A 24,166-nucleotide genomic window follows, 5' to 3' on the forward strand; every position below is an offset into this window, starting at 1 on the left:
AATGTTGTTATTTGGCTCATTATCACAGTTAAAGTACTACTAATTTAATCAAACGTTCATGCGATGTGAAACTGTTAGGATGCCGTGACCTCCTGATGATGGTGGTTTTGTTCTGTTGCAACCGACGGCGCATCCTGCAGGATCTCCTGTCACAGCAACGACACTAAATCAGTGTAAAGGCAAAAGCTATCAGCAAGACGAGTTTAATGCCTTGGTTATATTGATGCCAGTAAAAACGCGATGGTGTTATAGGGTGTGAAGTTGGTAAACTTGCCTTTTCTTTTCTGTGCTCTGCGTGGCTGCTAGACAACGAAGGCCTCGACTTTGAAGACGTCTGCTTCAGCTCCTTTTGAAATGAAAGTCACAAAGATTTTGCCTCCACGTGCTGAAGTTCTGTATTTGTTCAATTGATTAATTAGCTACTCGTGGGTGTGAGTGTGTACCAGTATTTCAGCTTTGGACTCCTGCTCCTCTTCAGATAGTAATGCCTTTTAACGGCACAAGAACAAAAATGGGTAACCCTTTTAATGTGAACACGTGAATTACGATTAAATGTAAACAACCCACCCACACGAACCGTACCTGCTTTCCACTGTACTTGTGTGGGTGCTCCTCGTCGTCGTGCTGCTCACCCTTGATAATTTGTGCTTGTCTCTTGAGAGAAATAAATAGTGTTTTTTTTTAATGCTTTTGTTCAAAATGTGCAGCATGCATGTACTGTCCTTGTGACAGTGAATTAATAATTACTCCACATGCATGCAGGACAACTATTATTCAGTGGTATTTTTGGTTTTGCTTGTACAGGAGTGAGTGATGAGTGTTATTTCTCATATCTAACAAAACATGTTAGATATGGCATAAAAAATGCCTACCATCTGTTTGTTCTGCAGAGGATCCTCTGGGTTAGTTAATTCCTCCTCCTCCACTATTTCTGCAGCTCTCTTTGGAAAGGAAATATGATTAAAATTTAGATTTAATCTCACTTCTATAATATTAAGGGCAGACAAACGCGCCCACCTCAGTCATATTTTAGCATTTAATTATCTTCTATTCAATTATGAGTCTGAAATGACGCAGAGGTGCCTGAAGCTAACCTGATCAACAGGAAGCTCTGTAGCTGTATTTTCATCCTCCTGCACCTCCTCTGCCCCTCGTACCTCTTCTCTCCTTTTCTGTGCTGAACTTTTAAATACACTGGGCTGGCCTGTCATGGGTAGATATCAAAAGTTTTTTACCACCAAAAAGTGGAGATACTCCTTAAGACTGATTGGATTTCATGAAATCCTCACCAGATCCATTGCTGAGCGGTGGTCTCGTTTGCATTCGATTCTTCCGGATCTTGACCGGCCTGGCAAAAAACGTAGAGGTCTCATCTGCTCCCTCTCTCCTGCTCCTTTGCTGGGAAGCTTGTGGGGCTGCAGCTTCATCTCCTGTTGACTTCACCCTCCGACCGTCTGACTGAAATTCATGGGTCACATTGAATATGTTACATAACAAACACTAAATTATATAAATACTCATAATATAGCATCATATAGTGTGAATATAAGTCAGTGGAGACTTGTTTGTTTGTTTGACCTCTGGGGAGTCAAGGAGAGCTGAGTCACTGCATTGGTCTTCAGGCCCACTTCCTGCTTTCCTGTTCTAATGGGGAAAAAAAACAGAAGTTGTTCATAGCCTGTTAATGTTTTCTTCTGACAGCTGCCAATCAGACCTGACATTTAGGCTGGAAAATAACGATCCTAAAACTGTATTTTAAGACATGAAAATAAAGCAAGTAACTGAATGCAGAGAGAGAGGAGGAGGATTACCTCAGCTCTCCTTAACATCCTTCTCTTCCCAGGGTAATAGCTACAAAATGAAGAAACATAGTTATTAAAAAATGGGAGAGAGGAATGTGTGGGATATTGTTCTCTTCTTGTTTCCAGTCGTCTGATTATTATTCATGTGTTAGCACAGACTGACACAAGCACGGGTTTTGTTTTGTTTTTTACAAAGGAACTTCCATGATTGTACCTCTCTGTAGTTTTGGAGATTAATAGCTCCACATATGGGAGTTTCTTGAACCTCTCAGTTCCCACGGCAACATAGCAGCGGCCAGTCTCCAGCTCCCCAGCTGAGGACACGGCCACTCCTTCTAGAGAACACAACCTGAAAAACGTACAGGGGTTCGATATTTACTTTATTAGATCTTTCTGTTTGTATTTCACAGAGCTATTGGGAATGTTTTTGACCTTCTGTGTAATGGTGTCACTGACCTGCGCACCGCACCGGTCCTTAGGCTGACCTTCTCTGTGATTAGACTCAAGATCTGATCCAGGTCCTGCTGCATGCTCCGAGGAATGATGAATCGGAACGGTGGACACAGGAGGTCTCCATTTCGAAAAACGCTGAACATAACAAGAAACATCTTAATTCTTGTATGCAGATATGTGATGAAAGAGTTAAGAACTGGTAATTGTTACTACTGGTCTAAGCTGGTTGTGAAAAGATAGTTTCCCAGTGGTTTCCTTAAATGAAAGATTAGGAACAATTATTTAGCAATCAAGGAATAATGAATGATAGTTTAATTAGCCACAGCAACGATATTAAATCTTCCTACAGTTGCATTACTTTAATGTGAAATTGATTTTGGTATAAGTCTGGGAAACGTGGATATTTGTTTTCAGGGCAAAGATTAGGGTGTTGTTGATTTTTTCAAACTCCCCAAAAGTGTTGCTAAAGGAAACATCAGGGGAAGCCAGTAGTAGCAGTTTATTCTCTGGAGATCTTAAGGACAAAATTTCCTCTCATCCAGTAGGTGCAGAGATAATTTAATCCAAAATGAAAGCAATGGTACTGCCAGCAAACTGTATGTAAAAAATAAATAAATACATTTCTGATACTATGTATATATGCCTCCGATAAGCAGTTCTTCCAACTCACTGTATAATGCAAGGCACAGGTATATACTTCCTCCATTTAGCTGACACATTCGGCCTCTGGATTGCTTTGACCTAGAGGGGACCAACATAAAATCAGATGCTTGCCACTGCAGAACATCAAATGCTGTCAATTTTTCATCAAGTTTCAAAATTCCCTTAACAGATTTACATCATTCCTGTCCTGCACATAAATACCACTGCATGCATATCGCCAAGAAAATCATTATCCGAAAAGTGTATTCAGCTCATATCAGCTCAAGTGCTGCAGCCATGGAAACTGACGTCACTCCAAGACTCCTCGGATGGTGCATTTAGACACGCCGTGTCTTATCTGAGGGCCCTCACCCATGTCGTCGCATAGTAATGAAATCTGGAGCCAATATCCATGTCTGCCTCTAGCTGAGCTAAATCAGTGGGCTCTGATAATCTCCTCGTTATTGTTTTTTTTTCCTTCTTTAAAGTGGCAGACGTTTAATTATTTACAATGTGTCTGAATCCAGAAGGAAGGCTCAGAATTTGAGTATTAGGCCTGCCTGAACATGTACACAGCCCTGATTACACTGGGTGGAAGCATAAAAACTTCAAACACAAACACTCAACATACGGGCACACTTCTTGTGTATCTCCACAGCAACCACAATACAGACATGTAAGACTTTAAAGCCAAAGGCCCCACCTAAAAAACAAACAAACACTTATCCAAAATAGCATCTATGCACGCTTATTCTATACTCATGTATGTTTTTTGTTCATAAAAGTAAGACTAATAGATCGCTCTACATCAGAAACACTAAGAGGTCAGTCCTGCCAGCAGGTCAGAATATAAAACAAGTACTTGTCGTGAGTGGCTCTAAAGTGTGTGTGGCTTTGAAATCAATTTAGTGTGAATGCTAAGGGAGCTTCATTATGCCTAATCCTAGCATCCTCGTCACTGTGCACTGCCTGCCTTTCATTTTACTGAAAAGGTTGAGTTCAGCCGAAGAGAAAGGATAATTTTCTTGATGAAATCGTTTGACGTTTCAATATCCCGCTGAAATTAATGAAGCTGTCACATGAGAGTACCCTGCAAGTTCTGAGTGACTGAGTGTTTGATGGACAGTGCAGTCATTAGCCCATTATATCCGCTAATCTACCTAACAGCCTGTGACTTCAATAGGAGGATAACAGGGGACATGCACGGCTAATACTTGCTCATAAGAATGGGTCGTCACTTTTAAAGGCGAATAAGGTTGCGTCAATAAACAAAAAATCCTGCACTCTTTTTAAATTTGACTTGGAAGGAGTTGAAATGATCAGCTTGATATGACTGTAGCCTGGTGGTGCATTCCTCTTGGTTAGGCTAGGATTAATCAGTTACAGATTCCTTAAAAGGACTGAAATGAAATGAAAGCCTACCTGGGTTTCCTCACGAGCAGTGGGTTGCTTTTTTGTTCTCACGTTCAGGTAACTGTGCATAAAGACAAGGGATATAACGAAGAAAACCCTAACACAGTACTTGATCTGTTTTCCAGACATCAAGTATAAATAACTTCATTTTGTTGTACTCACTCGAGTTTCTTGAATCTCTCAAAGCCAGCAGCAACATACTGGGCTCCTGTCCGTAGATCCTGCAGGTCTGTGACTCGGTGGCCCTGCCTGGGGGTGTACAGAGTCCTGACGGCAAGAGGGGCACCGATGCTCTGGGTCACTTCATTCAGAAAGGCCTCCATGGTGACCACCTGTCGCTGGTTGACCACAAACCTGCGTCCACTGTAGAAGGGGTCTCCATTCCTATACACCACCACACTCTTCACTGGAGGCAGCAGAGATGCAGCTGCAGAGCTGGCAGCCATCTCTGAGTGCATATATGCATGCATGTATTCTCATTCATTGCACCTAATAATTGCATTTACTGAACCTTTTCACACACACACACACACACACACACACACACACACACACACACACACACACACACACACACACACACACACACACACACACACACACTACATTCTTTGGGTTCACACATTTCCAAAAGTCACACATTAACACAAACAAATGATCCAGCTACCACTCCAAAGTGCCAAACAATGCTCTGTCACTCACATGCTCGGTGAAGAATTAAGAGGGAAAACTGCAGAAAAGCCAAAGGTGAAGATCAGTCTCTGCTGTTGTTGTGGTAGTGGTCTGTCTGGGCTCCCCCTCACCACGTTCTGCTCCTCTCTATCCCCTTCACATTCAAACACTCTCACACGGACACTACTCCACTGATGGCGGTGAGTATTTCCTGGTTGCCATAGCAGCGTGGCCAGCAATGACTGGCTTTGTGGGCCAAACCATCGGCAGAAACCACAACAAAAGAGACAGGCAAGAGGAGGGGAGAACGGGTGGGTCTCCTGCGCTGTAAGCTGAATCAATAAGATAACCTCTACAGGCAGGTTAAAAAAAGAAGAAGAAAAAAAAGGCCAAATCCATCAAGCATAGAAGTGAGAGCAAGTGAAACAGCCAGGTGATTCTTTTTCGTAAATATTAAATATCCAAGCACAACAGAAGATCTCTCAAGGGAGTAACGAGGAAAAGTTCAGCTTTAACTTATAAATATTTTTCTTTCCCTGGGTTCTCTATAAGGACTTAAATACCAGAGGACAACAGGTGTTTAATAGGAGATTGCTGTGAACATTTGAAGGATAATTTCCTAATGAAATGAGTGATAGTGATAGCTCAGAAATATGAGCTCCTGGGAAGCATGCTCACCTGGACTTTAGTGAACAAAACTTCTCCATGCACAATTGTAAACCATCTAAAACTGGCACAGTTAATGCTCCAAGTGAAGCCCAAGCGGTAGACAGCACAACAAAGAAAACGTTGTAGTAAAATAGCATTTATTTTATTTATATACATGAAAATACACAATATACAGGTTTATTAACTTGTGCCAAACACGAAAAAGGTACTCAGTGCAGCAGGTTCCTGCGTACATGAAGGCATCACTCCCACATGTTTAAGTCCAGTTCATGGTAACGATGCCGTCAGGACACGCTAAGTTTATCCTTCAGCGACAAGTACTGTAGGAAAAAAGAAAGAAAACAGTCACTAAAAGTAACATGTTCTTCTGCATGTCTGGATGAGTGCATTCTCAGTGCATGACAACACATCTATAAAAAGTGTTGCTCCACATCTTGGCAAATTTACACACTCTGGTGCTGAAGGGCGCCTCACGGAAGCAACGAAATGTGTTAAAGATAAATTAAAGGATTTAAATCAGCTCTCAGTGTGAGGGTAAAGGGTACCGACAGCTAAACATGCTTCTACCTGATTTACACGCTTAATACATGGGAGAAAATGGGCCGAACCATCCAGCGTGCATGTTTGTAGCTGGGGGGTTTGGACTGTCCGTAATAAGTCACTGTTGACACTTACTGCAAAATTAACATTTGTTATCTGATTGTTGGATGTAGGCTCTAGAACGAAGGCTGCTTCTCAGACCTGCTGGATGAACTTATTTTGGGAACCAGTAAATAAATTCCACTATGGAGCAGAAGCAATTTTATTACAGCGGGAGACTGTCACTGCTGAATAAACGTAGGGAAGCACTACATCTCTCTCTTTCTTCGCCTTACCTTTTTCCTGCTGTCAATTGCCTGCTGAAGCCAGAGCAGCTCCATGGTCAGGGTGCTTCTATGGAAACGCAGGGCCTCTGGGGTACGGGGCACCTCCTGAGTCAAGCAGTACCGATGAGAACCTGATGGAGGGATGGCGAATTCGAAACGGCTCAAAAGGTTTCACCAAATTCAGTTTTGGATTAACACATTTGAAGCTAGACAAACTGTGTAATTAATGCAGGTGAACACTGATTGCATTCTACTTTTTAAGCTTCTGTGATTCTATTTTTAGAGGCAAAAGCTACATTAGGCTTCTCTTTTATTCACAACGGGTCACCACAGCAGGTAACTACACATGTTTCATTTGGCAGAAGGATTCCCAAAGAGATTTGTTAATCCTTTTGGGAGTTACCAGCCCTTATAACTAAATTAAGGACTGTGTGAATGCATCTTCTTTGAATCTTGAAAATTGTGACTGTAAATTTCTTAAAGACTGAACAAGAGGCAATATTTTTTAAAACACCTTCTACACACGCACACAACATGGCTCCACTTTGTGTGAAACTTTAATATACCTTTATGAGACTGAGTATAGTTCATATCTAACTCAACACTGCTCCAGACAGATGACGACCCTGCTGTGCTCTCCACCACACCGCTTTGTCTTTGGCCCTCTCCTTCCCCTCTAATAGAGCTGCTGCTGGGTAAACAGGTCTGTGAATCATCTCTCTCTGCTTCTGTCTTCTCTAGCAGGGCACAGTGATGATCTCTGTTCTCTGGTGAGAGTGCAGGGATCTGGGGAGTAGCACTGACATCTGTCTCTGGATTTAGAGGCTTAGTGGCAGGGCTGCTGGGTGGTGGACGTAGGCTGCCCTGAAAAAGCAAAAAGCAAATGCATGAGAACATTTTGTATGTGGGGTATTAAACGTCACCCTTATTCGCATAAATGCCACTTACCGTGTCTATGAACTGGGGAATAGAGATCAGCGTGTCCGTCCACTTTAAATGCGTCAGGCGCCCGTCAATCTCCTTCACGATGTCTTCAAAGTCTTCGCGTGCTTTGCAGACTTCTTTCCTTACCAGATATCCACGCGAGCATGCCTGTGGCGAGGAAAGGAGTAATTGTAGTCTCACTGTCATATGAATGCTAACTATAGCAGACGTTAGCACCTGTTTTCCTGAGAAAGCAAGAGTGGCTAGGAAGCTAAACGTAGCACAGAAAAGACACCCTGAAAAATTACTCTGCGTATAAACATGTATCATCGACAGCAGATAAATTACCTGCAAATTTACGATTGTTTTCTCCCATTTGCTTCTCTCCATTGCTATGGTAACATGACTATGCCGCTACGGAGAGCGGGAGCGTAACTCAAAGCTTTTATTTACTTCCTGTGCCAAATCTAAAAAATAAAAGGTTGCCCTTGTAAGATATAACAACATATTTACATATTTTCAGATTAACCTTTCATATATGGTCATAAGTGTAATTTTGTACAGTTTACAAATATATGAACCATAAATAGTTGTGTAAAATAATTTTTCTCAACGTGAAGTGATTTATTTTGGAAAACGTCGGCGGAAATGACCGGGTGTTTGTGTTCTAGACGGTCTTCTTGCAATGTTGCTGCTCTTCACATGGCGTTTTCCCCTTAAAGTTTTTCGCCGCCGGTAATGAAAATGAGTGGCGGTTCAAACCAGAAGACTTTATTTCAGACTTGGGGTGTCTCCGTCTCCCAAAACAAAGTTGTTAACCCGATAAAAGATGGCAAAAATGCTGCTGGGCGCCCCAGAACAACTCCAGGCAACAGTCCCCAGGTAGCTACAGCTCACCTTCCTTCTTATCCCCTCTGGTCTGAAAATGGTCACGGGTCAGCATATACATTAGCGAACCCATTGGGGACTGAGGACCCCACGCCTGCGTATGAAGATGAAGACGATGATCTGATGGTGGTCGCCGTGTATGAAGCTGAAAGAAGCCTCCAGCTTGATAATGCTAAATGTTTCCAGCATGACAACCCTGCCAGAACAGAAGAGCCCACGTTTTCTCTAACCCCCTCAGGTGGGCAGACATATCCTGACTTCCCTGGCTTTGACAGTTCCTCAGCTAAGGTATGGATCTACCCGACCAACTATCCTATCAGGGAGTACCAGCTGAAGATATCAGAGGCTGCCCTCTTTCAGAACACTCTGGTATGTCTTCCCACTGGTCTGGGAAAGACCTTTATAGCTTCTGTGGTTATGTACAATTTCTATCGCTGGTATCCATCAGGCAAGATTGTTTTCATGGCTCCCACCAAGCCTCTAGTGGCCCAACAGATTGAGGCCTGTTATAAAGTGATGGGGATCCCACAAGCACACATGGCTGAGCTGACAGGTAAAAAAAAGAAAATCACATAAAATCTGATGCACAACACCCATCTTCCCCCTTTTCAAATTCTGCACCTACCGCTTCATAGGTAGCACAGCAGCAAAGCAGAGACAAGAGGTTTGGAGATCCAAGCGGGTCTTCTTCCTCACGCCTCAGGTCATGGTTAATGATCTGTCCAGAGACACCTGCCCGGCCCAGCAGGTAAAGTGCGTGGTGATCGATGAAGCACACAAAGCGCTGGGCAACCATGCTTACTGCCAGGTACACACACTTTGGAGAAATAATCAAAGCTTGACATCATGAAGTTGTATAAGTGTGAACTAAAGAACTAAATCTTAATGGTTAGTTTTGGGTTTTTTGCAGTAAAAGTTATGTAAACTGTCCAGATTTAGTGGAGATGATGTCTAATGCTTGGTCTTCTTCATTAGGTCATCAAACTGCTCGGCAGCCAGACTTTGCAGTTCCGCATACTGGCTCTTAGCGCCACCCCAGGAGGAGATACAAAGGTGAGAAAGATGCACTTTTTTTTTCTGCGCTGTGACCTAAAAGTGAGTAGACTTTAATCTGCAATCCGCCTCACTTCATCCTTCCAGTCGGTGCAATCTGTGATCTCCAATTTGCTCATCTCCCATATTGAGCTACGTTCAGAAGACAGTCCTGACATCCGGGCTCACTCCCACCAGCGCAATGTGGAGAAAGTTGTGGTTCCTCTGGGTGAGGCCCTTTCAGCTTACCAGACACGCTACCTGCAGGTAGGGGCAGCAAATGATTTGTCATGTTTTTCGTCTCTGTTCTGATCGGGACATTGTTTATACTTTTTAAAAATGTAATTCTACAAGGAATAAAATATGTCAGTTCTTTTATTTTGTGCAGAACACATAGGCTGCTTATTGTTTCCACAACCAACATGCACTGACCAGGGGTACATTAAAAAAAAATCTGCCAAATATTATGTATGGTTGTTTTCTGCTGTCAAAACATGGAGTGCATTCATGGATTTTAGGCAGGGTGTGTTATGTGGTTATGTGTCTGGCATGAGGACATACTGTTGGATTGTTTGGGTTGGTGGGTTGTTGCACAGATGGGGTTTATTCTGGTATGTCCCAAGGATGTTTGGATGCTAGGTTCAATACCTTAGGCTCTTTATTGTGTTTTTCAAGCTGTTTTGGAGCAGCTTTTACGGAGTGGCAGATACAGTATCTTCCAGAGGAAGGCGGTTGCTGTTTCTGTGTGATGTGATAGGTAAATAATGAAGTGTCAATGGTGCGTTTCTGTATGCACAGTGTTTGAAAGAATCCAGTCCATGACTTTATTATATATTTTTTGGAAGTTAGTTTTATACAAACTCTTTCTTTGCTTTTTGTCTGCCTGTGCTTGCTTTCATTATTCTGTAGAGCAGCTAAGAGTTTTTCCTTTGGTGCTTTACTGCCACCTTGTGGTAAGTTTTGGCTTCCTTCTGTTATTAAAAAAACAGAACTCCTCAACTGTAAAAGCTTTTTCAGCTTCACCTCTTTCTCCTTCCTGTGAGGTTCTTTCTGGGTCAGTTCATATTAAATTGATTGATTTGTCCTGAAAGCCACATCCTGTTGCACTCAGTGGTCTAGCTTTTAGTGCTGGTAGACTGATCGGCTCTCTCCTCATCATGTTTGTGTCTTCTGCACTTTAAGTGTGCAGCTCCACTTCATTTGTTTCAGCTGGCTGGTTAACAGGAATGTGACACCTGCATTTGAAATTTTAGACCCGCTGTATTTTTTTTCTTTACTGTGTTGCACTTTCTTCCTTTTTAGTCTTTTCCTTCTAATTCTCTCTTTATTGTTATCAGGGCAGAGTTCTTTTTTCTTTTTTTTCTTTTTTCTTTTAGTTTTTTTTCTTTCTCTTCATATTACTCTATGATTGGAGGATGTTGGTAACCTGCTGAAATCCATTTTCCACTGCCAAAACATTGGGTTATTTTGTATTCATTACTGCAGTCATGCAAGCACAATTTAGTAACTGTTAAACAAATCAGAAAAATGAAGCAGTCATGCATACAGGTGCTTTTTCTGTTTTTTCGTCCAGCTTTTGGCTCAGACATTAGAAAGGCCAGTGCTTGCCCATATATCGACTTGAGTCGCATTTCTCTTGCAGTTCGATTAAGTGCGGATTTAATGACGGCACATCTAAAGGCTACTGAGCTCAGAAGATATTTGGCTTAAAGCTTACACCTTTTATGGTTGTTGTTATGGGAGCTGTAGGTATGCATTAAAGAACAATTTGCCCAACAAGATTGAATTAACCTAAATGAGGTTATATTTATGACTAAAACTATCTATTACAGTATTATTACTCAGTCTCATCTGCAAGCTAAAAACTCTTTAAGCCTTCTTGCAATTCCAGTCAGCTGGCTTTATTTCTTTTAGGTGTTACACAGAGTGCTGTATTGTCCCACGAGCAGCACTATGATAGACTACTGTATACTGCCTGTGTCCTTATTTTTGGATTGTGTAATTACTTTGCTCCAGTAACTCAACACTATCTTTCTGAACTACGCCATTCATACAATCCCAACAGAGCACTTAGATCGTCCAATCACAGGCTCCTAGCACAACCTAGGACTCGAATGAAGTCGAGAGGTGACCGGGCCTTTGCATCCGTGGCACCTAGACTCTGGAATAACCTCCCTGTTCATATTCGTACTGCCGAGTCTATCCAGTCTTTTAAATCACGTCTTAAAACTTATTTTTTTACTTCGGCTTTTGATTCTGTCTAGTTGGCTGGTCTAGCTTGTTGTGTTGTTACCTATTGTTTGTTGTCCTCTTTCATTGTTTGTTTTAACTGTCTCATGCTTTTACTGACTGTGAAGCACTATGGTCAACACTGTTGTTTTAATATGTGCTATATAAATAAATTTTGATTTGATTTGATGTTTTGAAATGGACTATGTCCTACATTTCAGATCTAGGCAGGGTGTGACACCTTTTATTTAATACACTTGGCACCACAAAAAAGAGAGAATAGTCCCCTGGAGGTAAAATAAAAGTATAATGGGTCCTGGAAGCTATTTGCTTTGCAGCCTTAGGTTTTTCTTGGCACACCAACAGATAACACAATCTATTCCTCATGTTTTGTCTCTGCTGGCTCCTTTTTTTTTTTATTGAAATAATCAAACCTCTCATTTGTTGTATTTGTAATTCATAATGCGCGCGTGTGTGGTGTGGTTAATTGGTAGCATATGAAGTGATCTGACTTTTGCCCTTTCTCAGACTGTTTATTTAGGCTGTACTTGGCAAGGAGTAGAGTAATTTTGTCTGCAGCTACTTTGTATCCAAACAGTTTACATAGTAAATCTGGAGCTTTATCATCAGCTCATCTGACTCATAAGACTGGTCGTTATTTAATAAAACTAAATTCTTCATCAATATGCCAAAAGCTGCGCAGAGCTCAAGCTCCGTGTATGTCAACCTTGTAAAAACTTCACCAGAGTAGATTTGAAAAGACAGGAGACAAGCACATTTTTATTAAACAAAAAAAAAAAAACTACAGTAGCTCATGTTGGTACACTTTAATTTTCACATTACATAACACTTTTGTAGAACACTAGAGAAAAAAAAAAAAAAAAAAAAAAGCAAAAACAAATTAAATCCAGACACTTGCAGTTGCTATGTAACTAGGCTCTCAGAGGGAATACCGACCTACACGTAACATGGCTTTGCAAGAGTTTACACCCTACAGATGTCACAGAGTATCATAGCAATGCTACAATCATTTAATGCAGAATAAAGTCTTTGGATTTGGATGCACTGATGTTAACCGGTTCTTCTTGAGATTACGACTGGGCAACCTCCCCAACCCAATACCAACTTTCTTAATTGTAATGCTCTCCGTTTCACACAATGATCATTTTTACCTTGTATTTTCCTACATTAAAAAAAGAAAGAAAAAAGCTACAAATGTTCTGGTAAAAATCTTCACACTGTGATAATTTGGCCAATTCTTTACCAGGTTTATCTCACTGGAAGAGAGATTCTCTTATTTCCAGAAGAGAAAAATCCCTGTTATTGCAAACTGCAGGGTTAGCTGGAGTTCTGAATTAATTTGTTTAATGATTTTATATTAAAATATAATGAATAAAACCATCAATCTCTTTATAGACTCTTCTTTTGATAGAAGATTAGTTTAACTGAATCAGAATTGCGCCTTCTATTTTTATCACAGTTATATTCTCTGTTGTGTATCTCTTAACGAGTTTGCATCGTCTCTACTCAGCAGTGGTAGTATTTGCAATTGTTAGTGAATGATGACTAATACTAAAAAGTAGTTTTTTGTTTATTTTTAAAGCACAAAAAGAGGTACTTGGGTAACTACTTGTGTCTGTACAAGACCTGAAACATGAGGAATGCGTTACACTGCATTAGTTTTGTAAGAGAAAAGGATGTATATAATCTATAAGTACTGTATGATTGTCATTCAGCAAAAAATAAATAAATATATATATATATATATTTATCAGTGAGTGTTTCAGCATTTGGTTTGTAGAAGTGATCTGTGTGTTACCCCCTTGTCCCGTAGATTTACATTCAAGTGTAAACACACATGAACAAGTTCCGTTCAAAAGTGCTTGTTTTCTAAATTAACATCACCGTTTGTGTCAAGCTTATTTATAGTTAAAGCCACTAGTTCAGGTCAAGATGGATGCTGCAGAATCCCCTCCTAAATTTTCATCAACTGAACGCACCTAGATTGGGTTAGGTTAGTGGCCCAGGTACTTCCATGTTGTTATGGTTATCTAATAAATATTGCACTTTTTACTGAATATGCAGAATATGCTGTGTGACTGTTATCACAAACTTATAACATGTAATGAAGTATGTAATCCAGAGGTAAAGTAACAGTGGATCAACTGTGGCAGAGCTGTAAATGCCTCAATAAGCAAGAGAATGATGGCGTCATTCCATAACAAGACATTGTGGCTGCGCAACAAAAAAGAAGGGAGCACAATATGGCTGCATGTCCACCACGAAGCCTGACTCCTCTGCAGATGAGCAGGCTGTTGCATGTTTCTGACACCACTTAGTGGGCAGTGTGCTTAGGAAAAGGTTGTTAGCCATCTTTAAGCAGGAGTAAATGCTATGCTTCACCCTATCATCTGAGTAGTGTTCACAAGACTATGGCAGTGGTCGAGTTCAGTTCTTGTGTGCCAAATGATCTAACTAAAATGAACAGAAAGGAAAACTGACTGAGGTTGAGCTTGTTGTCATTTAAAGATGAAACCAGATGGTTCTGGAGTGTTGCTGGGCTGGTGGTCATTTCAGGTAGTAGTGGTTGTGACTGACGACGATGTTGCACCTGAGGCTGTAGCTAAGCTGGGGCAGTGTTAAGGGAGTCTTTATGAAGGTTAAGGGTCACAAGTAGGATGCCACGTAATCCCACTATCCCTTAGCGCCGCTCTAAAAACCAGATTTCATTCTGACGGTTGTTGTGAGCAGGGTTGGTGTAGCCGGCCACGATGAATGAGTCGTTGACACACACTCCTGGAGACTCCAGCAGCTCGGCCAAGGTGCTTATCTGGTTTATGATGGTCACTTCATTGGTGGGACCGCTAAAGGCTCTGGAAGAGGGAAGGAGTGATCTATAAGTGTAAAACCAAGCACAAATTCTAACCTTAATAATCACTTACTGTAAAGTCAGTAACAAAAGGAGGGAGCTCATTTAGAAAAGTTTTTTTTAAGCTACGGTACTAACCTCGTATATACAACAGTGGCAGGCCAGATCTCAATGACAATGTCGCTGTCGTGAGGTTGGGGGGGCTGGGCCTGGTGCTCAGTGGGAAGGTAGTAAGCCACAGTGACATCAGGGGACATTGCAGAATGATTCTCATCTGTGCGCACCACTGTTACAATAGGCAGCGTCATGCCCAGATAGTCACCTACATGTAGAAAAAAGCAAAGTATCACTGTCAGGCTGATATAAGGAATAGCTTAAATCAGCTTGCCAGCCTCTAATCGTATGCGTAAAAAAGTCTCTTGCTTCCGGACTCACCTAAGGAGTTGTGTTGGCAGATGTATCTCATTATCCTCATAAAGCCATAGCAAATGCTCTGTTCATACGTCTCCTCACGCATTATTATACAAGCCCAGTGACCCTTTTCATAGTGGCGTTTCTCATACAGGATCTCACCACACTGACAAAGAAAACACAGACAAAAACATAAACATCCTAGGAATACTCTGGTAGACGGAGCAAAGGTTTTGACAGCTGTGGACACGAATGTCTGCAGATTTGCATATTTCAAGAAACCAAGTACAGTGGTTGGCCTTTTAAGTGTACATAAAAGTAGCACGTCTTGTGAATATTAAATACTTCAAATCAAAATTATTTGTTTTACCCACATTTTCTTTCCTTTTTTAAAATAAGGTTACAGGTTTTACAAAGGCAAATTATGCACTCAGGTTTTGTTTCTTTTTTTAATTGAGTCTTCACTAAGCTTTCCAAATAAAATGAACCTCTTATTTACTACAAAACTCCCTCAGTTCTCAGTATTTTTTTTTTTAAATTGTTCTTAAATGCATAGGAAACTTTTCTTAAGCAGGTACAACAATCTTATTTTTCTTCACTTACGGTTGTGTGATCTGTAAATCTAAAATCAACTTAAAATGACAGCATGTTTTATGCCAGGATTCAGGAAGGAAACTGGACTCTGGATGTTAGCAAAATGTGTGATTTACAAGATGCCCAAAACTGCTCTAAGAATAGCGTGCCGTGACTGCCCTTTGTTTAACTGGAGTCTCCGGCCAAGTTTTAATGAACTAATTAACTCAAGTTAAACCAATTAGCCTATTTTATTTATACAGTCCACAAAGGACTTTAAACAGCTTTGGGTGACACGATCACTTTGACAGAAATAAAGATCTGACCCTCACACAGAGAAAACATGTACGTGACTGTAGATTGACATTTGTGTTTTTTTGGGGTTTTTTTTGGATATCTGTAGAGAGGAGTCGTTTACATGTAGGATTTATTTGTACAAATCCTACGTGTGTTGTAGTACAATTGGGGGGGGGGGATTGTAATTCAGGTGTAATAATAATAATAATGTCAGACTTAAATATATAATTATATTTACATAAACGTGCAATGAGCTTAATCATGTTTAGGTTTATTGACAAAAACATGGCTCCACTGTATTAAGTAGTTTACAGTCTTTCTTATGTAGAGTATACTTAACTTTTTGATGGACCCTTCAAATACTTGGAGGGTATAAATATTCAAGTCTATTTCTCAGTGCAGATATGTTCCAGTCCTTTAAACTGGGTGACCTATTTGGCAGCTGCTCATTTATGCAGAACATTAAAATGTATAGGAAGATGGTGATTATATCCATTTCCCTTGACAAAGTAGTAAAAGCCAGTGATACCTTCTCTTTGCGTCCAAGGAGGGTAAACGGGATCTGCTCTCTGTGACTGCGTCCTTGGTTATTGGTGCTTAGCTGTTGAATGGGTTCTGCCATATCTGTCAAACAGACAAACATAACCCGTTACACACACAAAAAACATGTCTATAAGATAGTTTGTAGCATGTTCGTGGCAGTTTGATACACCCAACTGAGCCTGTGTACTGGGAATTCAGTAACAGGCTTTTTCTTGATACCATATTCGGCCTTCCATGCTAAGGAAATTAAAATGCATTAATACAAATGTGTATAGTCACGCAACTCCCTACTATGATGTCCAAATAGTACATATTATCTCTTGCATTGTATAAAAATGTGCAGTGTGCCCTCTTCTCTGTGCGAAATGTCCTCAGTTGCAGTAATCTGTTGGCTGGCAGTGTTGTTAGTTTGAGGGAGAAAGCGCTGCCAGCTGGGAAGAGCATTGAGCCAGGATGTTGAAGAGAGTTATGTTTATTAGAGCTGATGGAAGGGAACATTGACTAAAGCTGCCCAAGGCCAGGTATAGACTGGTATTAACTGAGAGAGACTACAGCACTGGCCAATGGTTTTGAAACCTTATTCACCTGCTCTTTTACAGCACTAGAGATGCCTTGGCACTTTGCAGTATTTTATGCTCATTCATTTCATTTAGTTAATTTATTAAACAAACAGAAAATGAATTGCAAAAAAAACAAACAAAAAAAGACTAGTGTACACTCCACTGATTACAACTACCAAAGGGCTACTTATCCTCAAACTTAACATCACTACAGAAATGAACAATCAAACACCAGGCACTTAAGGTGAATCCAATTCAATCACATTTTATCACTCAATATCATGAGGGCAACAAGGTCAGAGAGATGTGTGTTATTTAGGGGATCAATTACTTGGCAACAGAGAAAGCAGACTGATGCATGTAACAGACAAAGAGTGTCTAAATATTTAGTAGGATCTCATGAAGCATTACGCTGTGCAGTCCTGGCAAAAAGGTTTTGGCATTAGCACCACTAAATTTCTAATTAATTGCCAATAAAAGTTTTTGTAGCTTATGAAATCCTTGTTTTTCACTAGTTATGCAAAATGAAGTGGCAAAGTGCATTTTAAAAAACCCCCCCAAAAAACGAACTTTGTGCTGCAGCCAAAACAGCAACTGTACAGACAGGTTTCTTATTTACAAACATTACTGAGGGAACAAAAGGGAACAAAACTTCTTTGGTAGTCAGTCACCAGATTGTAATCAAAGAAAATATGCCATTTTTCAACATATGTACCGTATTTCCCGGACTACAAAGCGCACCTGAATATTAGCCGCACAAGCTAAAATCAGGGGAAAATCCTGTTTTGTACATACAATAGCCGCACCTGACTAAAAGCCGCAGGTGTTTCAATGTTGACTTATCATATGTAAGAGAATATGCACAAAGGGAATTGTCAGGAAAGAGATGGCTGTTTGGAGACACATCCCTTTTATTAATATTTTGAAAAACAAGTTATAGGTACATATTTGCACATGTAGTACATAACAATAACCTACAGCACACCAGAAAAATAGATTCGGACTACCTTTTAGGCTCAGGTGCAGTGACACAGCTTTAACAAGAAGAAAAGTCAGTCATTCACCATCATCTTTCTCTTCTTCCTGCGCACTAAAACCACCAAAGTCCTCTCCTCCAGTGTCGGATACAAACAGGCTCAGGATGGCTTCGTCATCCACTCTCCGCTTCTCTCCTTCGTTGTCACTTTCAAAACCAAAGAAATCCTCGTTGTCAGTGTCAGAGTCGAACACCCTCAGAAGGGCTGTGGCGGTGTCCTCCTCTCCATCATGCAGCAGTCCAGCCCTTCAAAATCCGTTGGTGATCGTGGATGTTTTCACACTTTTCCACGCTGTCAGAATCCACCGGTGGAGTTGGGCATAACTTGCTTTTCGCAAGTTTATCGCCGCTCATCATCCACGCCTCCCGCTGAACGCGTAGCGCTACTTTGAAGTTTGTTTTTCGAGCTACTTCGTACGGCACTACGTTGCCTGGCGGACGGACATGTGACTAACATACCACTCTTGAACCCCGATCCTTCCGCCAGGCAACGTAGTGCCGTACAACAGCGGAACAAACAAAACAAATCGTCTTACGATATGACAAAAATCATGGACAATCCATAGAAAAGCCGCACCTGACTAAAAGCCGCAGGGTTCAAAGCTTGTGCAAAAAGTAGCGGCTTATAGCCCGACAATTACGGTATATATATATATATACGTTATATATATTTTTTTTTTGAAATTTTTTTGTTTGTCGTTTTGCAGTTTCCTCATTCAATAGTTAACCAGATTTAGGAGCAGGGACCCAGAATGAACAATAAAATGTTTTAATTTCTAAAATTTTATCTATGACAGCCTCGCCCCCGCCCTCACCAACACACGTGCAGGCATGTACTGATTGCACAATCAAGAAAACTCATCAGTTTCAATGGCGGAACTTCCAAAGCTTCTCAGTGTTGACGCAGAACAGTCAACACAAATGCTTGTTTTTGTACCTGAGCTTTCTAATCAATACAGAGCTGTAGTCACGTCCCACTTTCAGTGTGCCTCCTGTTCCACTAACCTCCGTTTCACTCCCCTTGTAGTTGCCAATTGTACATACATAACAAATTGCAACTTGTTAATCAAAACTATTTCATCACTTAAACATTTGTTATAAAGCATCAGGCTGGACTCAAATGAGGATGTTTGGCTGGAAGCAGGCCTGAGCAATTAATCAAAAATGAATCAAAGCCGACAAGAACCTCTAATCGATGTAATCGTGCTCATGCCATTGTTGTTTTAGTTATTTTGGTTTTAAATTCTGTTAATATGTCCCCCTATTATGTACTGTATGTGTTGCTGGACCCTTGTCCAGTCTGTGACATGGAAACCTCATGCATTTTTGGCTTTACTAAAGATCACAGAGAAACCAAAAACACTGCACAAAAATAGTTTCAGCAACTGAAGTTAGTAGTTAGTTTTTGAAGTTAATACTAACTACTAAAGTTGTTGTAACAGAAGTTACAACAGCTTTAGTACAAACCTAGTAAGACCACTGCGTGTGCCAAATACTTCATTGTCATATTAGATAAGCAGACATAACTACTGAATTTGTTTTGTTTTTCTTAAATTTCATTTAAATTTGTGTGATACTGTCAATCTTAAGGGACACTATGGCATGTCAGCGATCAGCTTGGTTCATTGGATAGTCACTGATGTAAAGTTAAACACACCATGCAGTGGGTGTTGAGTGAGCTCAAAGTGGCATGAACATTCATCTTGTTTACATGCTAGAAACTCTTCATCCCTCCATCACAGCTGGTTATATCTGCTCTCTTGACCTCATTTTACTCTTCAGTGAGTCAATTATCATCTTTGTCTCCAGCATGAAAATTACAGTCTAAAGGACTTTCCTGTAGTGACATCAGGGTATCCTGAAAGAGTCGATAAAACAAACAAACAAAACCTCTAATGAAACTGGTTGCTATGGATACCAGTTACAATATATTGATCAATGATGTGTTCATTCACCAGCTGAACATTGGCCTACTGGAAAATAAGAAGTGATTAAATGGTGCCATTGGCCAAGGTTTATCCATTATGGCACATTGCTTTTGATGTCATATCTTCATAAATCTCTGTCACTGAACTCGTGTGTAACTGGCTGGAAGGTAAGTGAAGAACAACAACAACAACCCCCCCCCCCCCCCCCCCCCCCATTAAATATCAAAAACATCTGGTCTGTTATCAGCATCGGGCATTTTAATAATCTGGTTACTGGTCAAATTATTACTATTTTAAAACAGCAGCACTGGTCTCAGTCCCAATTAGAGCAAAGCAGTTTACTGTGGCCTAGGCTTGTCCCCTTAGTACGACAGTGAGGCCACAACCTCAGTACCAGCATAGGCAAGGTATTTAATCCCCTCTGAGTCAGAAAGGCCCAGCAAGTGATTTTGTCCTTAGTGCTGCGGTCAGGGAACAGAGGGAGGAGGATGTGCCAGTCTGTTACTGGATTCCCTAAGGGCAGCCAAAGAGACAAATAGCAGATGGTTAGAAACTAAATGATTGGGTATCTAAAGGTGATAGTAGATAATTAAATTCTTTGAATTGTTATAAAATATAGTTTTCCTAAGTACATCTAATTTTTTTAAGCTCCTTGCCACCACATAATATTTAATAAAAACAATTACTTTTGTTAAATAATTTGAGTTACACATATACTGAAGTATAGACAAGAGGTTACATGTAAACTGTATTCAGCCTAAAAGAATCCATGTATTCTGACATACAGAGGCTGAACTAATAAGAAGCCTGTGATTTGGTTTAGTGCCCCATAGGGCAGGTTTTATTGCTGTCGAGCAGGAATTAAAATTAAAAGTTTAACTGATCTCAATAGGCTTATTGTTCAGGTCTCTGTCTCCATGATCTGCGATCACCAGTGACTTGAAAGACTTCTGAGTACGAGACTACTGTTTTTGTTGTTGGCTCCTGCCGAGCACAACGTCTGAATTCACATGCTAAAATCAAACTTAGAAAACTACAAGTTTGCAACATTTGTTAGTAATCAGCAAAGCAGAATGAACTGAAAAAAGGTAAGATTACATTTGGTTGTGGTTTTTTTATTTTTGCATAGAGCAATTCTGAGCACGCCTGCATAAAACCCACAACCAAATGTAATCTTACCTTTTTATGTTTTAACCAGATCCAAAGGATAATGATGAAGACTGTAGTCATGGCTAAAGATTTTGGAAATGGGAACACTGCCAGAATTAACTTTTTAATTTATCTGAATACAGGGTTTTGAAACTCGTGAAATCCTTGTGTATGTTCTTCATTTTTGCAGCTGCCAAATTCTTTTTACTCTGTTATTAATTAGGGTTTTGTATATTCAGTATTAATTGCATTTGATTTAAAAAGTGGTCAAGGCACAAACAGGAAAATTCATGGATTTCTATCAACTAAAGTTCCACAGACTCGTTGCCTTTACTGTATGTGGACAAACCATTTTAACTTAGTCATCCTGCATTCTGAGCCAGGAAAAACCAGGCAATCCAATAGTTTTCCAAATAAAATAATGGAATGCTAATAGAATCGAGAAGACCTGATTGAATCGGTGACTAAAATAAACCGACCCTCTTTTGCCAATTTGGTGTCAGAATTAATATTCTCAGTGGTTAATACTTCTAAGTTAAACACAAAGCAATGTTGCAACTTAAAATTACATCTAAAGACTGTATGAGGCATGTGTGTTTTGTGCCGGACATGCTATGTGAGGAACAGTTTAATAGTACATTCAAATCAAACTCAGCATCTCAGTTGTTGCTTAAAACCTAAAACCATGAACAAGGCATTCTTGAGCAACCCTGATTACATTATAAACACTTTGTAAATACATCATGCACACATAAAAACACATTTCCATATGGACCAACAACTGTGTTGTGGTCGTGAATATAGAGCACACTCCTTAGTTCATCTCTCATCCTTCTGCTCGTCTAACTGAGCGAGTAAATGAACAAGGAAATAAGAGTCCTACACCTGCATTGTTTTGTACGATTTCAAAAATCGCTGTACATATATAGCTGGTTATGTGTGTGTATCACCTTTTAACAATTGGTTTTCGGTGTTCTCTCTTTTCCAAATTTCAGGGGAAAAAAAAAGATGTTTTTTTTCTATCAGGTCCAGGTATGACTGAAATTTTTTATTTGTGTTGATAAAGCAACGCAGGTGTACCAATGCACAAGTAAAAAAAAGCACAGCATCACAGTCTGTGGTTGAACTGGCCACAAGTAAACAAAACATTGTTAAGGAAATACTAGTGACTGTAAACAGAGTTGATCATTGTGGGTTAACAAAGTGCAAATCCGTTAGCTTTATTTCATGAATTATATGTCAGACATATCACACATGTGGTTATTGTGAGGTTAAAAAAAGGTCCATTGTGAAATCACAAATACAGTCAAGCTCATGTTATGATTCTTTGTTTTTATACTTCTGTAACCTTACCGAGTTATTCCTCTAACAGGGATATAGTGCTGAATCAAGCAAATAATATATATAAAACCCTGTTAGGCACATCTAACAGTGTGAGTGGCAAATGTGTCTGTCTAATTTGCGAGTGTACACTTTGTATTTCCCATCAAAACAAAACAGCCTGTCATCTGCCATCAACCACACAATTTGTTTTTGTCTATGACCAACAAAAAAAAAGGAAGCCAAAGCATCTCTATTAATCTTAACACAAATTCTAATATTACTATATTTACTACTAGATCAAACAGGCTATTACTACATAAGTATTAGATTTGTTGCCCTGACCTAATACCTCTATCATAATATCACAGTGTCTATAATGTTGCAAACCAATATTATGAATATTTTGAGTTGTAAGCAGACAGATGTATATGCCGGACTGTTTTATGTGCCATACATGGTCCATGATTTTGTAGCAATAGCTGAGCCTTACACACCATTTATTTGATGTGAATAACTCACTATACTCACTGTGCCCCCTGTGTAAGAGTTAAGTGTGGCTTTACTATTGTGACAGATGAACTATTTACTCAAGTAGGCCAAAGGCATAAATCTGCAAATATTCAAGCATAAAAAGTAGTAGCCATTAAAACAACAGATTTTAAGCCCTATACACTAAATCTCTTACTAGGGATCCTGGAGGCCCCATGGGCAAACTGTAGGAACCACAACTCTGTGTGCCTCATATTGTTTTTCCCGTTTAATTACAACCCTTCTGCCCGAAAGTGTTTTTAGTTTTAGCATGCATTTATTACGTTCACATTTTTAAACTAATTTACAAATTTTACAAGTTTTTTTTTTTTTACGAACTAAACACATGCTTGTCTGAAATTAAGAAATGTTCTGGCTGGAACAGGTTTGTCTATGTCCCTAACCGGAATCTAGGTCAATGTACGTGGATCCTTCAACAACAAAAAAATTGAGTGCCAAAATTAAACATCCCTTTAGCTGTTATTTTGACTTGTTTTCCGCTCTTTCTATCCCTCACATTAAAGTTTATAAAAGAAACAGGAAGAGTAGGCTACTAAAACTACGAGGCTAAAAGCCAAGGTGTATGTCAGCTACGTTGGCATGTACCTTTTTGGTTTTTAACAATTCCCCCAACATCATTTCTGTATATAAATATAGATATATATGTATATTTTCACCTTGAGAAACTTCCACTTGGTGTCCCCTCGCTACCTCCTGCCAGTAATGTAGCAGGCGGTCTGGATTTTCGTCTTCCTCCATGGTCTGGCCTTCTTCTTCGAGACTCCCATTGCCAGAGTCTTCGGGCTGGTCCTCCGAGAAAGACTCCAGGTCCTCCAGTGTGATCATCCCGTGTCGGTCGGGGCCGCTACCGTCTCCACTACTAGGACCGCCGCCACTCATCTGGCAGCCACCTCGGTCCATTTTTTTCTTTGTAAAATTGCCTAGTACCTAATGAGATAACTGTCTCAAATTAATAGGCAAAAGAATAAATGCTTCAAAATCGTCCGGAACGACGATTTGCTCAAGCGCTAGTCTTCTTCCTTCTACGCGCCGCGTTGTTTTTGCTTGTCCAGATTAGGACAACCTTTACTTTATGGTCGACAAACCAGGCGCTGCTAAGCTTCACCCGATGCACATAGCCATGTTTGCATAGCTGACTTATATACGACTTAAACGACGCATTTTCTTTCACCGGGAGCACTTTGGAGCCGCTGAAAACAAAAAAGTCAACGTCTCTTTCGCTCGTGCGGAGCAGCGTGACGCTTCCCTTGTAGTCGCCGGAGGTCAGCGCTATGTTTATAGAGATGAGGGCGGGCCGTAAAACCACGTGATCTGTGGGCTCCCACACCCCCACCTCCT

At 40.3% G+C, this 24,166-nt stretch overlaps 4 protein-coding genes across 8 annotated transcripts in view; 1 reads left to right on the forward strand and 3 right to left on the reverse strand.

Annotated features, from left to right (window-relative positions):
• Window positions 1-9: 9 nt before the first annotated feature.
• dcdc2b (doublecortin domain containing 2B) lies at window positions 10-5,626 on the reverse strand. Of its 3 annotated transcripts, none has more exons than XM_080871433.1 (15): window positions 5,013-5,626; window positions 4,473-4,694; window positions 4,320-4,371; window positions 2,926-2,996; window positions 2,259-2,390; window positions 2,017-2,151; window positions 1,812-1,851; window positions 1,579-1,644; window positions 1,290-1,458; window positions 1,095-1,204; window positions 873-941; window positions 583-654; window positions 444-488; window positions 275-346; window positions 10-146 (listed from the first exon to the last, which is right to left on the reverse strand). In XM_080871433.1, coding segments are annotated over exons 1-15 (1,329 nt in total). In that variant the 5' UTR covers window positions 5,015-5,626; the 3' UTR covers window positions 10-74. The 3 variants fall into 3 exon arrangements, with proteins under 3 accessions (XP_080727559.1, XP_080727558.1, XP_080727557.1); XM_080871432.1 differs by having other exon boundaries at window positions 4,473-4,758; XM_080871431.1 differs by having other exon boundaries at window positions 4,473-4,821.
• Window positions 5,627-5,790: 164 nt separating this feature from the next.
• On the reverse strand, window positions 5,791-7,905 carry iqcc (IQ motif containing C). The gene is made up of 5 exons (XM_080871435.1): window positions 7,790-7,905; window positions 7,466-7,609; window positions 7,084-7,381; window positions 6,527-6,648; window positions 5,791-5,971 (listed from the first exon to the last, which is right to left on the reverse strand). The coding sequence occupies exons 1-5, from the start codon at window positions 7,829-7,831 to the stop codon at window positions 5,936-5,938; spliced, it is 642 nt and encodes a 213-aa protein (XP_080727561.1). The 5' UTR covers window positions 7,832-7,905; the 3' UTR covers window positions 5,791-5,935.
• Window positions 7,906-8,100: 195 nt separating this feature from the next.
• The window catches only part of fancm (FA complementation group M), a 42,940-nt gene continuing 26,874 nt past the window's right edge, over window positions 8,101-24,166 (forward strand). The window contains exons 1-4 of one of the 2 annotated variants that reach the window (XM_080871596.1): window positions 8,101-8,882; window positions 8,965-9,137; window positions 9,305-9,382; window positions 9,470-9,628. In XM_080871596.1, coding sequence (XP_080727722.1) covers window positions 8,180-8,882; window positions 8,965-9,137; window positions 9,305-9,382; window positions 9,470-9,628 — 1,113 coding nt within the window. In that variant the 5' untranslated portion in view covers window positions 8,101-8,179. The remainder of the gene's footprint in view (window positions 8,883-8,964; window positions 9,138-9,304; window positions 9,383-9,469; window positions 9,629-24,166) is intronic. The other variant, XM_080871597.1, reaches the window with a different exon arrangement.
• Window positions 12,357-24,109, reverse strand: soul3 (heme-binding protein soul3). Of its 2 annotated transcripts, none has more exons than XM_080871602.1 (5): window positions 23,485-24,109; window positions 16,270-16,364; window positions 14,895-15,036; window positions 14,598-14,781; window positions 12,357-14,484 (listed from the first exon to the last, which is right to left on the reverse strand). In XM_080871602.1, the coding sequence occupies exons 1-5, from the start codon at window positions 23,726-23,728 to the stop codon at window positions 14,292-14,294; spliced, it is 858 nt and encodes a 285-aa protein (XP_080727728.1). In that variant the 5' UTR covers window positions 23,729-24,109; the 3' UTR covers window positions 12,357-14,291. The 2 variants fall into 2 exon arrangements, with proteins under 2 accessions (XP_080727728.1, XP_080727729.1); XM_080871603.1 differs by having other exon boundaries at window positions 12,357-14,463; window positions 23,485-24,108.

Source organism: Rhamphochromis sp. 'chilingali' (genome assembly GCF_963969265.1).
Source record: "Rhamphochromis sp. 'chilingali' genome assembly, chromosome: 21".
NCBI lineage: Eukaryota > Metazoa > Chordata > Actinopteri > Cichliformes > Cichlidae > Rhamphochromis > Rhamphochromis sp. 'chilingali'.